Source organism: Tasmannia lanceolata, unplaced genomic scaffold, assembly GCF_043159265.1.
Source record: "Tasmannia lanceolata isolate RefF3 unplaced genomic scaffold, GAP_Taslan_0.1 ptg000013l, whole genome shotgun sequence".
NCBI lineage: Eukaryota > Viridiplantae > Streptophyta > Magnoliopsida > Canellales > Winteraceae > Tasmannia > Tasmannia lanceolata.
In genome coordinates, this window is record NW_027518690.1 from 42,781,782 (window position 1) to 42,796,154 (window position 14,373).

Consider the following 14,373-nt stretch of genomic DNA (forward strand, 5'->3'; position numbering starts at 1 on the left):
CCCCATTTGAGGGCCCATAATCCCTTCTCTAATACCATGCATAGCTCCCCTCTGTTGCCCTTGAGAAGCCTCCCTTAGGTACTAATAACCCCTTTTTTGTAGCTGAAAACCCATGCCTTTGAACTTCAGGACCTTCTTCTGGATTTGATGGACCCTCCGAGGGTACTTCTTCTATCCCATTTGAGGGCCCATAATCCCTTCTCTAATACCATCCATAGCTCCCCTCTATTGCCCTTGAGAAGCCCCCCTTACGTACTAATAACCCCTTTTTGTAGCTGAAAACCCATGCCTTTGAACTTGATGACCTTCTTCTGGATTTGATGGACCCTCCGAGGGTACTTCTTCTACCCCATTTGAGGGCCCATAATCCCTTCTGCTGTAATTTAATTAAGAAAATATTATATCCTTGCCAGATGTAACATGTTAAACTAATTTCTCGTAGATTTCGTCTTTAAACTAGATTTCGTACTGTGACCTGTATACTCGAAATGCAATGTTCACTTATGTTAAATTATTTCCATGCTTCAGTCTGGTATTAAATGTACTGAGAAAAAATATGTTATCATCTTCTTCTCATGTTTAAGTCTTAACCATATCATATACTCATTTTGCAGACAAGTTTTCAATTAAGAAGGTCATAATTTCTTCTTTCAAGGTGTGCCTCCGAAGGTTTTGCTTATGTCGGCCTCTACTTATTCGCCTTGAGAAGCCCCCTTTACGTACTGGTTCTTATCATATCTTGTCTGCCCTTTGCAGGTCTTCGTAAACTGGCACGCACAATGCTTTCTCTACTGTTACACTATGATGGCATACTGAAGGATGAAGTTAATTGGGAATATGTTGGTGGGAGTAAGAAATTGTTATTGGTAAGTCCCCGAATGAATCTTAAAGAATTGGAGGCTCTAATCTACAGTCGAATTGGGAGTATTGGAGGACGGGTGTCACTATCCATCAAATGTCGATATGTTGTTGATCCATATATAAGCACTCTAATCGACGTCGATAGCGATAAAATCTTCCAATCGTTGGTTAAGGTGCTTGAGAAAGATAATTTCAACTCTGTGATGCTATACATAACAAAAATTAACAATGGCCTAAATTAATCTTATTCTTCAATTCTGCCCACAAACAATGTCATACCTTCTACTTCCTTTTCACCTCGAAATCCCTCTCATAACCTGCCCATACGTTTGACTTCTGTACCACCGATTCCCTCTCAAAATCCCTCTCATAATGCATGCATACCTCCTACTTTCGTTCCACCGATTCCACACCTAAGATATCCATCGGAACGAGTAACTGTCACTCCCGACTCTCGTTTTGAAGTAGACTTAGAAAGAGAATATGAAACAGAATTGGTTAATATAAGAAATAGGAGGTGACTCGGCACAATTTAGTTCAAGGTATGTCTTGTACAATTTTGTTTATATTGAAGTACTCAATCTACTATCCTAATTTTATATTGTTGAAATGTGTAGGGTACGAGTTGACCTAAATGAAAACTTCTCGGACGATATGTATGAGAACCCTACCTCCGAAGATATCATTGTCCCCGGGAATGATGCAGATGTGCCGTTGGAGCATATTAACGTTTTGGAGGATGATTTTCATGTCTTCGGTTGTGATTTCGAAGAATTTAGAACTGAAGATGACAATGATGATGATCCTGCAGAGGATGATGACGAGGCTGAGGCTGAGGCTGAGGCTGAGGTTCAGGATGAGGAGGGTGATGAGGCCGCCCATGATCCTGAAAATTATAATGGAAATGAAAATCAGAACGAAGATTCTGGTGAAAATCTTAGGCCAACAGAAGTGGCTCCCCCTACCGCCAATGGTTGGCCATTTCTACCTGCTGGCACAAGTCGGCCACTGGAAGTAGACGACATGTATGTTGGGGCTGATGAGGTAGATGCAGATAATCTTCAGTTCGATGAGTTAACTGTTGGGGCTATGTATCCAAATATGAAGCAGTTCAAGAAGGCCGTTAAGGAGTATGCAATTCGGCAACGATTCATGTTCAAGAAGTCACGGTCAACTCCCAAGAAGTATGTCGTTGTATGCAAGGAACCAGGTTGCAAGTGGCGTATATCAGGCATTAGCCGTATGACTTATGTGTTAGTGAAGAAGTTGATGAGCGACCATACATGTACATCTCACTTAAAGGGCAATGATAATCATCTAGCTACATCCCCATGGGTTGCCGAGACATGCTTACCCCTATTTGACCGTCCAGAAGATGTGGGGACAAGGATCATAAGACAGTACATCAAGTCGCACTGGGGTATAACCATGACCTACCGTAGAGCACACCTTGCGATGAACATCATCCTTGAAATAAAAGTGTGGAAATGTGGAGGACTCGTACCGCTTGCTCCCTGCACTGATAGTTGAGATGATGAGAATAAACCCGGGCACCTACATGCGTGTTTTTCGAGCGAGAGATCTACGTCCAGGGGGAGATGATAAATTTGCTCGCTTATTCTGGGCATTTGGTCCCAGCATACGTTCTTTCCAACGAACACTCAGATCGATAGTTTTGGTCGATGGGACGCATCTACGTGGAAAGTATCTTGGAATCTTACTGATCGCAGTTGGGGTAGACGGGAACAACGGATTAGTTCTATTAGCTTTTGGTGTTGTCGAGACTGAGAACGAAGATAGCTGGTGCTGGTTCCTCTATTTGGTGAAGCGGCACGTATTGCCTGAGGGGATAGGCGCATTGACCCTGTTCTCCGAACGACAAAAGGGGTTGATGCAAGCAGTGCCTAAAGTAATGCCTATTGCAAACCATAGCTACTGCATGCGTCACCTCGCCGCCAATCTGTACACCGACTTCAAAGACCCTTTACTTAAGAAATTGTTCTGGAGAGCTGCTAGGGCTTTGAGAGAGAGTGTTTTCATAGACACAATGGAAAAAATTAAGGCGAGGAATGAAAATGCACACAACTGGATAGCCGCTATTCCGAAGGAAAACTGGGCTAGTTTCTACTTCAAGGGGGAAAGATATGATGTGTTGACCACCAATAGATCGGAGTGTTACAATGCAGTGCTAAAGGATGCCAGAAAATTGCCGATTGCAGCTGCGGTGGAGCTGACTCGTTTTAAGAGCTCCGAATACATACAGAAACGTCAAGCGATGGGGCTTCAATGGGAAACAAAGTGCACGCATTATGCAGAAAAACATTTGGGACTGGCCAGGGAACAGGGTCGCGGATATACTGCTTATCGAGTAGGTGTGCACAAATTTGAAGTAAGGTCCCGTGATCATCATGATGTCGTAAACTTGCTGCAACAAACCTGTACATGTCATGAGTTCCAAACGCTTGGGCTTCCGTGCGGACATGCCATGGCAGCCATTGCCATCACAGATTTTGATGAGTACGATTATTGCCATAAATGGTTTCGTATAGAGATGTATCGGGAAACGTACTGTGAGGTGCTTCACCCTACAGTAGATCGCACTCATTGGGAACTGCCTCCAGAACCTCTGCAGACTGTATTACCTCCAATAGCGAAAAGACCACCTGGACGGCCGCGAACGAGAAGATCTGACCGCGAATTGCAGAGTGGAGTGCATCGCAAATGTACGATATGTGGAAAACTAGGCCACAACAAAAGGACTTGCAGAGAACCTCCCATGGAGAGACAACTCCCTGATGAATCTGCCATTGGACCCTCTGCCCCCGTTTTCAATAGGTACATGATACGTAATATATTGAGGTCAATAAGTAGTATAGAACATCCCCGATTCCATACTTATTCGGTGTGGTGGTGGTGTTGTAGGTCGGGTGTACCTTGTGCAGCTCCTTTTTTCACGTAATTATTCCGCGGAGAATGCATTGGAGGCTCCAGTTGGATGAAGGAGGAGAAGTGGATTAATTGAAAGTGTGCACAGTAATTAGTTGCTGTATATAATAATTTTTTGAGGGAAACCCTTTTTTGGTATACTGTAATTAGTGGTGTGCATAGTTGAAGGCTGGCAAGTTTTCTGAGGAAAACCCAATTTTCTGAAGGTGGAATACTCTATTTTTTGTTATACTGTAATTAATGGTATACTGTAATTAGTGGTGTGCATAGTTGAAGGCTGCCCAGTTTTATGAGGGAAACCCAATTTTTTGAAGGTGGAATACTGTATTCTTTGTTATACTGTAATTAATGGTATACTGTAATTACTGGTATGCTGTAATTTTTTGAGGGAAACCCTGTTTTCTTAAGGTGGAATGGGTTGTCATAGTTGAAGACTGCCCAGTTTTCTGAAGCTCGAATGAGATCTACCTTGCAAGCATTGTTAAAATAAGCTTTTCCCTGCTGGTAAGAAAATTCAAGAACTGGAAAATTAAATTTGTTATATATATATATATATATATATATATGCATATTATTGACCTTTTTGTTCATTTTGCAAAAAGTTTGTCATTTTGCAAAAAAGTTTGCAAAAAGCTTTTCCCTGCTAGTAAGAAAGGGCCAAAAAAAGTTTGTCATTTTGCAACCTATATTTATTGACCTTTTTGTTCGTTTGAAGGGCATTGATGTCCCAAAAAAATGGAGCATAGAGCTTTACTCCCCCTTAATATATGCATATTATTATGACTTGGGAGCTCAAATATTCTCCCCCTTTTGTCATCACCAAAAAAGGTGGAACAAAAGGAAAGAGAGTAGGTGTGAGCCAATGAAAGTGCATACAACCACTCAAAGGACATAGCATCCACGACACATCATAACAGTGACAGAATTATATAAAATGGAATACATCCCAAAAAGATCCAACTGACTATCCAAGCAACTACCTAAATATGATCCATACAACCAACTGATAATCCAAACACTATAGAAACATATAGATAACGCTAATATAAAAAGAAATCTGAACAAGACAGGATCCATCATCAGAGAACTAGAGCCATCTACTGCTCCGAAGGAGGCGATGGGTGATGAGAAGAACTGCCCGGCGCCTGGCCCCACTGACCACTGGAGATGTAGCGATAATAGGCGGCCCACTGGTCATCAAAGTGGGAAGTCATGGTGTGGAAGCGAGTCAAAATCGCAGACTCTAAGGGTTTTAGGGCTTCACGCATCCCACCACGAGGTATGAAGATGTGGTACATGAAGTTATGGAGCACGCACGCAACCGGAATGAGGTCGGCAGATTGTACGGGCATATTAGGGTGGTAGCGCCGTGTTATCCGACCATAGACAGTGTCATGATCAATATCATCAAGTTCATGCGTCCCATCGTCCGGCCAAAAATAGTGTAAGAGGCCCTCATGGCTAATCCCAAATACTGTGGCAAAAGTCTGATAGGTGAGTTTGATGACAGTTTTCTTGACCTTAGATTCGATTTTGAAGAAGGAAGAGGAAATGGTGAGATTGGCATAGAAGAGACGCACCAATCGAGGGTAAACGGGTTCGTTCATGTGAAGGATGGGTGTCCAATGAAGAGCATCAAATTTGGCCTTTAAATCAAAATTTTCAAGGACAGGGGGATCAATGTACCTACCGGTCAGGACGCGCCTAGTGCCGACGTCGTCCCAGAGTTTCTTGGCCTTATCCCCAGTGAAATAGGACTTGGGCACAACCTCGGCAGCCATAGCCTTCGCCTTCGCCTTCTTCCGTGAAGGCCCTTCTTCCATGGGAAGTACTTCAGGAACGTATTCGGGGTCTTGAACTTGGGAGGAGCCTCCGATGTTGAGATTTTTGGTCCTAGGAGGCATGGTGAGGGAAAATGTGGGTGGAGAGAAAAGGAATATGTAAAACAAATGAGGAATACCCCAAAAATGGCGGAAAACAGGAGACTTAGAGAAGGAAAGAAAGAAAAAATGAAAAATGGGTGAAATGGTAGGGTTTTAGGAAGAAGAGAGGGATTTGGAAGGGAGATGAGGCTTTTGGAGGATGATGTAGGGAGAAAATGACAGAGAAAACGAAAAATGGAGTTAGGGTTTGAAGGGAAGTGGAAGGAAGAGGGAAAGAGGGAAAGAGGGAAAGAGGAGAAAATAGTTAAAAAAACGAACCTGGACGGTTATAACGTTGCTGGCCGGATCTCGGAGCTCCGACACATATTGTCGGAGTTCCGAGAATAGAGGAATTTCGTTCAATTCTACTGGACTCATTGTCGGAGTTCCGAGAAATGGGCTCGGAATTCCGACTTCCTGACGGTTCGAATCTCGGAGTTCCGGGATATTGATTCGGAGTTCCGAGAAGAGACGGAATACATTTATTCCTTCTGGACCGAATCTCGGAGTTCCGAGATTTTTTCTCGGAGCTCCGAGGTTAGCTGGGTGAAATCTCGGAGTTCCGAAAATTTGTCTCGGAACTCCGACAAATTTTCCAGGTTCCTTCTGCCAATATTCTCGGAGATCCGAGACATATTGTCGGAGTTCCGAGATGGGACGGATGGAAATTATTCCTACTGGACCGAATCTCGGAGATCCGAGATTTTTGGTCGGAGCTCCGAGGTTTGCTGGGTGAAATCTCGGAGTTCCGAAAATTTTGGTCGGAACTCCGACAATATGTCCAGGTTCCATCTGCCAATATTCTCGGAGATCCGAGACAAATTGTTGGAGCTCCGAGAATGTCAAATTTTTTTTTTTTCACAGGAGCACATAGGAAGTACAAAACATTATCTAAATGCATGAATTGTCTTTTGCCATAGAACCGATTTAAATTGTGGCCCATGAAATGGACGTTATGGATCTTCCTATGCTGTGGGGTGGACAATCCATTTGGAGAGAAGGGGGTGGCTGTTGTCATAAATGGTGTTAAATTTATGAAGAAGTTTGCGGAAGATTTATTTTCTTCCCAACAGTTAAACCAACCAAACAAAACCGGAAATATTTTTTCAAGAGGGATAACTTATTTTCCCACCAATCTCGCAGGGAGATTTTTCTTCCTCAAAAGTACGAACAACGTGCAATTTGGGGCTCTATCAGACAATGTCCTAACATTTTCACCTACAATAAAAATATAAATACCCGGAAAATCAGAAAAAATAGGGCTCCCACTGCCAACTATGACGATGAAAATAAATTAAAACTACATAAAATAACCACAATTCAATACAAATAAATCATATTTCTATCCAATACAAATATAAATTCCCCCAAAACTTTATGAAGAAATATTTGATAAATTTCAAAGTCCTTTACCATATTTCGCAATGAACCCAATGCCACAACGACCATCAGTTGACAAAACTTGATTTTTAATTACAAATACATAGTTGTCAGTATGCTGAGATACAAACAAACCCTCCCTCTATGTCTCTACACCCTGCTTTCTGTCCTACACATATGCGCCCAACAATTACAAATAAATTTAGCCCATTTTACCCCATTTTGCTTACAAATAGACAGAAAACTTCACTGGAAAGACCATCAATGTCCACCATGTTTACAACATCCATCAGAACTTGAAGAGATGTTCTTCATTTTTCAGTCATATATCCCCCTTAAGGAAATCGCCACAGTCCCCAAACTCTCCGCGCAAGAATCTTTCGCACAGCTGCAGCCGATAAGCGGGAATGTCAGACTTGCTGAAAGTAAATGGATCATTTGCATACAGATGGTCAATCGCTTTAAGCACGAACAAACCACAGTCGAACCTGCATAACAACGCTTGTATTGAGCGAATCAAAATCATAGCCTAGAAAAATAAACATTTAAATATACTAATATACTGACCCATTGGCCTGTTGTGGGAAATTTTCCATCTGCGCATATTGAAAGTGGTCTATATCACAGCCCTTTCCTTTAAGTACTCCTTCAACAACGCAACCTGCAAGTGGTTAACATTGACAGGTTTAGGAAACATAAGTGTTATACGTATAGATTTATAAGTAGGAAAACATTAAAGATGCTAACCCACTTACGGTCAATCCTGCTCTTTCCTGGAACTCCATTCCTTTACAGGAATTGCATTCGTGGAAGATTTTGTTGACCATATCGACAATGAGGAGAACCCAATGGTTGTCTTCACATAATGGTAATAGTACCATTTTTACTGCTTCGAGGTGGTGGTTTATAAGTCTACTGTGCAGAGCGTCCTTCGCTGTCTTCCACTTTTCTACCCTCAGCTCCTCAGTGACTTCGGTCCCCACTGCAGTCAGAGTTCCCTATAAAAAAAGGAATTCAATGGGATACTACAGATAAAATCTTATATAAACCTCAATGTGGGATGATAGAAATTACACTTACATGTACCACCGATGGAACGAAGACAATTCCCCCCATTGTAGGATCTGCTAACCCATCGTTGTTGGAGGACTGCACGTGCTTCCCATATATATCGACAATCTTCAAGGAATAGAAGTAAATGTCAGATGTACATTATTACCTACAGTAATGTAGAAATTAATGATAAAAAATGACACTTACAGTGCCAGTCAGGTATTGTCTGACATTCCAAAGCTGTTGTAGGTCTTCAGCTATTAGGTGTACATCATCCGTTTCCATGAGGATATCACTGCAAAATTGTATTAAATTGTTAGTTAATAATTTCAATTCTGATCAACTTAAATCATGGTATAATATAATTCACATCTACTTGCCTTTTTTCATGCTTTAGAAGTCTCTCTATCAGAGCTGTTCTCCTTCCCTTACGCATCTTCCCGTCATCCCCTTTCTTCTTGGGCGGTGGTTTAGGTATGTTGGGGTCCTCCCCCTGTTTCTTCCCTTCCTTCTGCCTCCTCTTTCGGGTCTTCCCTGAATAGTAGGGGCTTTTTCTGGCTCTCCCAGGTTTCCTACTCCTTCCATCCATCTTCACACCCCTCATAATGCTCCCTAATTCGGAATCCACCATCTCATCCCTTAGACCACTCACTTTCATCTCAACTTCAGTAGATGGTGCCTCTTCCTTGGTCACCTCCATTTCGAACAATCGTTGTAAAGGGTTAAGGATCACCCCGTCTGTGGTGCCGAATATTTCTTCATGTGACTTGGGGTTCTGAGCCGATACATCTATTAGGGTGGCGGCTGCATCCATGTCACATCCAAGGTCAGCTAAATCCGTCCAATCCTCGCACAGCTGCGAAAATAATCGTGCACCTTGAGATGCATTTTCGCCCTTCCTCTCCTCCTCAACCCCCTCCACCTCAACCCCCTCCATTCTTCCCCTAGTCCCTTCATTTGTTCTCCGCATACGCTCCCATCCTTTTTTCAAATCCTCCTCTTTCTTTCTGACATCTTCCTCTCTTTTTCCAACATCTTCCTCTCTTTTTCTTATTTCTTCCCATGCTGCTCTAATCATCTGCCACTGTCTATCAACTACATCTCTCTCTCTCTCGCCAAAATTTTTATATGCTTCGACTCATCTTCACTACTTCCTTTCTCCATTTCACTTTCTACTCCCAAAACTATCCCCTCGGATTCCAACTGTTCCTTATCGGCTTCCATTGTCTCCTCAACATCCTAATGTTTAAACATGACAGTCAATGATCAAATTTAAAAAATCAAAAAGTAAAATAAAATAACGTAGGCAACATAGTCCTGCTCGACTGCATTACCTCATCCTGTAGGTACTGTGACTTCTCTAACAGAGATACTTTCAATGTCACCACCACCTGAATTTTTGGAAAACATAGTCAGTTATCAAGATACTAGTATTGATATATACGTTAACAAATTTTTCATATCTCTCCTCCGATTTCTTTATCTGCTTCTGCTCTACTAATCAATATGTCTTTGATTCGTTTGCTTTCCAGTCCCATTTAAGGACACGTGGACGAGCAGTTGGATTGGTGGGAATCCAAAATGTGGTATGCTCGTATAACCATACCTGCATACATACGAAACACCATGTTAATCAAACTATAAACATCACGGTTAGAATATTAAATGTCATGAGTCCAAATTACCTGAATTACCAACGAGCAGCCACCAAGGTACCTGCCACACTTGCTGACTCTGTCTAGGTAATCTACGAGCCAGTCATACACTGCCATCGCCCAGTTATAGTTGCCAATGTTTCCTATGTCGTCGATGTAGGGCCAGAAGAGCTCGTCAGCTCAATGTGCGCTTTTTGTGAAAATGACAGAGGCAAAAAGATGCAGGAGAACATATTTCACTGTCTTCTCTATCGAAACTTTATTGCGTTCTCTAACTAATGCTGTAATTTCATTCTCAATAACCGATGCCTTGACGTTGGCCTCTGGAAATGGCCAGCCAGGCACTTTAGGTTGCGGGTTTGTCCTGTCGAATGACAGAACCCTCACCACGTTCATTCGCTCTCCACTAAGTGGCAGTCCTAATGCCAATGCCACATCTCTTGGAAGGAAGGGGACATTTATACTCCCTAACGTGAACGTGTTAGTGCCAGGAGTCCACTTATCGTGGATAGCTCTTATGAGAGGCTTGTGCATGATAATGTCCTCCATGCCAAACAGATGTCGGAAAGGAGTCTTTTCTATGGCATGAAAATGGACTGGCTTGAACTTTATCCTGTCCATTGCCGATTTGAAAGAAGCTGGAGAACATCGTGCTGGGACGTATGGAGCTTACAAAACAAATTACATCGCCAAAATATATGTGGTAAATGAATTAACTTACTATGATTGATACAATTAACAACATACACACTTACATCTGTTCCTCTCTTCTTCACAGCTGCAGTTTTCGTCTCCTCCCCTTCTAAACTCCTTTCTGTCCTTGTTGGAGGCTTTGTTACTTTCACTCTATCACTTTTTCGCATCACCATCTTTCAAGGCTTTGAATGGCTCCTGACCGGATAAAAACTGTATAACAATGAACAACCAAATCAAAATCACCGAGATCAATTCATAACCCAAAAACTCAGTTATATTGACAATCATTAAAATTCTCGTCCTCATCATCTCTAAAATAAATTACCAAGAAAATCAATAAAATCCAACCCATAGCATAAACTCATATTCCCAATCAGTACTATTATGAAGAAAAGCTAGCAAGCAAACCAACAATTATTACAATTCTCATACTTACCTGAAAATATGTATCATGTCTGTAACCTCTAAGGTCTGGCTTCTTAGATATGAAGCAAAGCAAACAAGAAACAAAAGAGCTAACCAATAAGTGCAACGATCAGTGTTCTATATGAATTTTCTGAAAGCACAACAACAAGGACAAACCCCCAAAACAGATTAGGAGGTCTGTTAAAATTCTCATCCACATGGGCATCAGGCGAGTATTAGCTCACATGCATTTAAAAAAAAAACTCATACCATCAGACCTTTTGAGAAACAAAGCAGATAAGTACTAGCTATTGGAATTCAATGACCACCATTGGACCAATAATTTAATAAATGAAATCGAAGATAAAACAAGTGAACCATGACTGCTTCAACAATGAACATGGGTCTCCACATGGTATTAAAGAAGGCCCATCAACTATAAACTGTGCCCTCTACATGGTATTGAAGAAGGTGTTTTTGAAAACCCATTTCTCCACTCCACAAATTGTAAAAATAAAAGCCTAGCATAAACAAATAGCAGACGACCAATTGCATTTATTTTACTCCGTAGGTGGAAATGCGGTAACTGATATGTACATGAACTGAAATCGCATTTCTCCATTCCAAAAATTAACGTAAAAAATAAAACCTAGCATAAATGCAGAAGAATGTCCTAAAGTTCAAAGGCATGGGTTTTCAGCTACAAAAAAGGGGTTATTAGTACCTAAGGGAGGCTTCTCAAGGGCAATAGAAGGGAGCTATGCATGGTATTAGAGAAGGGATTATGGGCCCTCAAATGGGGTAGAAGAAGTACCCTCGGAGGGTCCATCAAATCCAGAAGAAGGTCCTCAAGTTCAAAGGCATGTGTTTTCAGCTACAAAAAAGGGGTTATAAATACGTAAGGGGGGCTTCTCAAGGGCAATAGAGGGGAGCTATGGATGGTATTAGAGAAGGGATTATGGGCCCTCAAATGGGGTAGAAAAAGTACCCTCGGAGGGTCCATCAAATCCAGAAGAAGGTCCTCAAGTTCAAAGGCATGGGTTTTCAGCTACAAAAAGGGGTTATTAGTACGTAAGGGGGGCTTCTCAAGGGCAATAGAGGGGAGCTATGGATGGTATTAGAGAAGGGATTATGGGCCCTCAAATGGGGTAGGAGAAGTACCCTTGGAGGGTCCATCAAATGCAGAAGAAGATCCTGAAGTTCAAAGGCATGGGTTTTCAGCTACAAAAAAGGGGTTATTAGTACCTAAAGGAGGCTTCTCAAGGGCAACAGAGGGGAGCTATGCATGGTATTAGAGAAGGGATTATGGGCCCTCAAATGGAGTAGGAGAAGTACCCTTGGAGGGTCCATCAAATCCAGAAGAAGGTCCTGAAGTTCAAAGCCATGGGTTTTCAGCTACAAACAAGGGGTTATTAGTACCTAAGGGAGGCTTCTCAAGGGCAATAGAGGGGAGCTATGCATAGTATTAGAAAAGGGATTATGAGCCCTCAAATGGGGTAGGAGAAGTACCCTTAGAGGGTCCATCAAATGCAGAAGAAGATCCTGAAGTTCAAAGGCATGGGTTTTCAGCTAGAAAAAAGGGGTTATTAGTACGTAAGGGGGCTTCTCAAGGGCAATAGAGGGGAGCTATGAATGGTATTAGAGAAGGGATTATGGGCCCTCAAATGGGGTAGGAGAAGTACCCTTGGAGGGTCCATCAAATCCAGAAGAAGGTCATCAAGTTTAAAGGCATGGGTTTTCAGCTACAAAAAATGGGTTATTAGTACGTAAGGGGGGCTTCTCAAGGGCAACAGAGGGGACCTATGGATGGTATTAGAGAAGGGATTATGGGCCCTCAAATGGGGTAGAAGAAGTACCATTGGAGGGTCCATCAAATCCAGAAGATGGTCCTGAAGTTCAAAGTCATGGGTTTTCAGCTATAAAAAAGGGGTTACTAGTACCTAAGTGGGGCTTCTCAAGGGCAACTGAGGGGAGCTATGCATGGTATTAGAGAAAGGATTATGGGCACTCAAATGGGGTAGAAGAAGTACCCTTGGAGGGTCCATCAAATCCAGAAGAAAGTCCTGAAGTTGAAAGTCATGGGTTTTCAGCTACAAAAAAGGGGTTATTAGTACCTAAGGGGGGCTTCTCAAGGGAAATAGAGGGGAGCTATGCATGGTATTAGATAAGGGATTATGGGCCCTCAAATGGGGTAGAAGAAGTACCCTTGGAGGGTCCATCAAATCCAGAAGATGGTCCTGAAGTTCAAAGTCATGGGTTTTCAGCTACAAAAAAGGGGTTACTAGTACCTAAGGGGGGCTTCTCAAGGCCAATAGAGGGGACCTATGGATGGTATTAGAGAAGGGATTATGGGCCCTCAAATGGGGTAGGAGAAGTACCCTTGGAGGGTGCAGCAAATCCAAAGATGGTGCTCAAGTTGAAAGGCATGGGTTTTCACCTACAAAGAAGGGGTTATTAGTACCTAAGGGGGGCTTCTCAAGGGCAACCGAGGGGAGCTATGCATGGTATTAGAGAAGGGATTATAAGCACTCAAATGGGGTAGAAGAAGTACCCTTGGAGGGTCCATCAAATCCAGAAGAAAGTCCTGAAGTTGAAAGTCATGGGTTTTCAGCTACAAAAAGGGGTTATTAGTACCTAAGGAGGGCTTCTCAAGGGCAATAGAGGGGAGCTATGCATGGTATTAGAGAAGGGATTATGGGCCCTCAAATGGGGTAGAAGAAGTACCCTTGGAGGGTCCATCAAATCTAGAAGATGGTCGTCAAGTTCAAAGTCATGGGTTTTCAGCTACAAAAAAGGGGTTATTAGTACCTAAGGGGTCTTCTCAAGGGCAATAGAGGGGAGCTATGCATGGTATTAGAGAATGGATTATGGGCCCTCAAATGGGGTAGGAGAAGTACACTTGGAGGGTCCATCAAATCCTAGAAGAAGTCGCCATAGAGGGGCCATCAACTGCCCAACATGGTCCCCAAGTTCACAGAAAAGGGTTTCCAGCTACCTAGGTGGGGTTACTAGTACCAAAAGAGGGTTTTCAAGGCCAATATAGGGGAGCTCTATATGGTTTTCAAGAAGGTGTTTTTGAAATCCCATTTCTCCACTCCACAAATTGTAAAATTAAAAGCCTAGCATTAACATATGTACATGAAACGAAATCGCATTTCTCCATTCCACAAATTAACGTCAAAAATTAAACCCTAGCATCAACAAATACCGTAGCATGCAACTCTATTTTACTTTGTAGGTGGATACGCATATATGAAATGAAATCCAATCTCTCCATTTCACAAATTAATGTACATAATAAAACCCTAGAATAAGTAAACAGCAGAACGTTTCTCCATTTCACAAATTAATGTCAAACATAAAACCCTAGCAGCAATAAACAACATTTACAAGCATTTACAACTATTTTACTCTGTAGGAGGAAATGCAGTAACTGACATGTATATGAACTGAAA

General features: G+C 42.2%; 2 protein-coding genes across 2 annotated transcripts; one reads left to right on the forward strand and one right to left on the reverse strand.

Moving 5' to 3' along the window:
- The first annotated feature begins 2,419 nt into the window (after positions 1-2,419).
- LOC143891282 (uncharacterized) lies at positions 2,420-3,820 on the forward strand. The gene is made up of 2 exons (XM_077395896.1): positions 2,420-2,770; positions 2,924-3,820. The coding sequence occupies exons 1-2, from the start codon at positions 2,420-2,422 to the stop codon at positions 3,818-3,820; spliced, it is 1,248 nt and encodes a 415-aa protein (XP_077252011.1).
- A 3,964-nt stretch (positions 3,821-7,784) lies between these two features.
- On the reverse strand, positions 7,785-8,755 carry LOC143889357 (uncharacterized). Its single transcript, XM_077393534.1, has 4 exons — positions 8,543-8,755; positions 8,370-8,457; positions 8,190-8,288; positions 7,785-8,107 (listed from the first exon to the last, which is right to left on the reverse strand). Exons 1-4 carry the CDS (start codon positions 8,749-8,751, stop codon positions 7,826-7,828), a joined length of 678 nt encoding a protein of 225 aa, XP_077249649.1. The 5' UTR covers positions 8,752-8,755; the 3' UTR covers positions 7,785-7,825.
- Between the last annotated feature and the right edge of the window lie 5,618 nt (positions 8,756-14,373).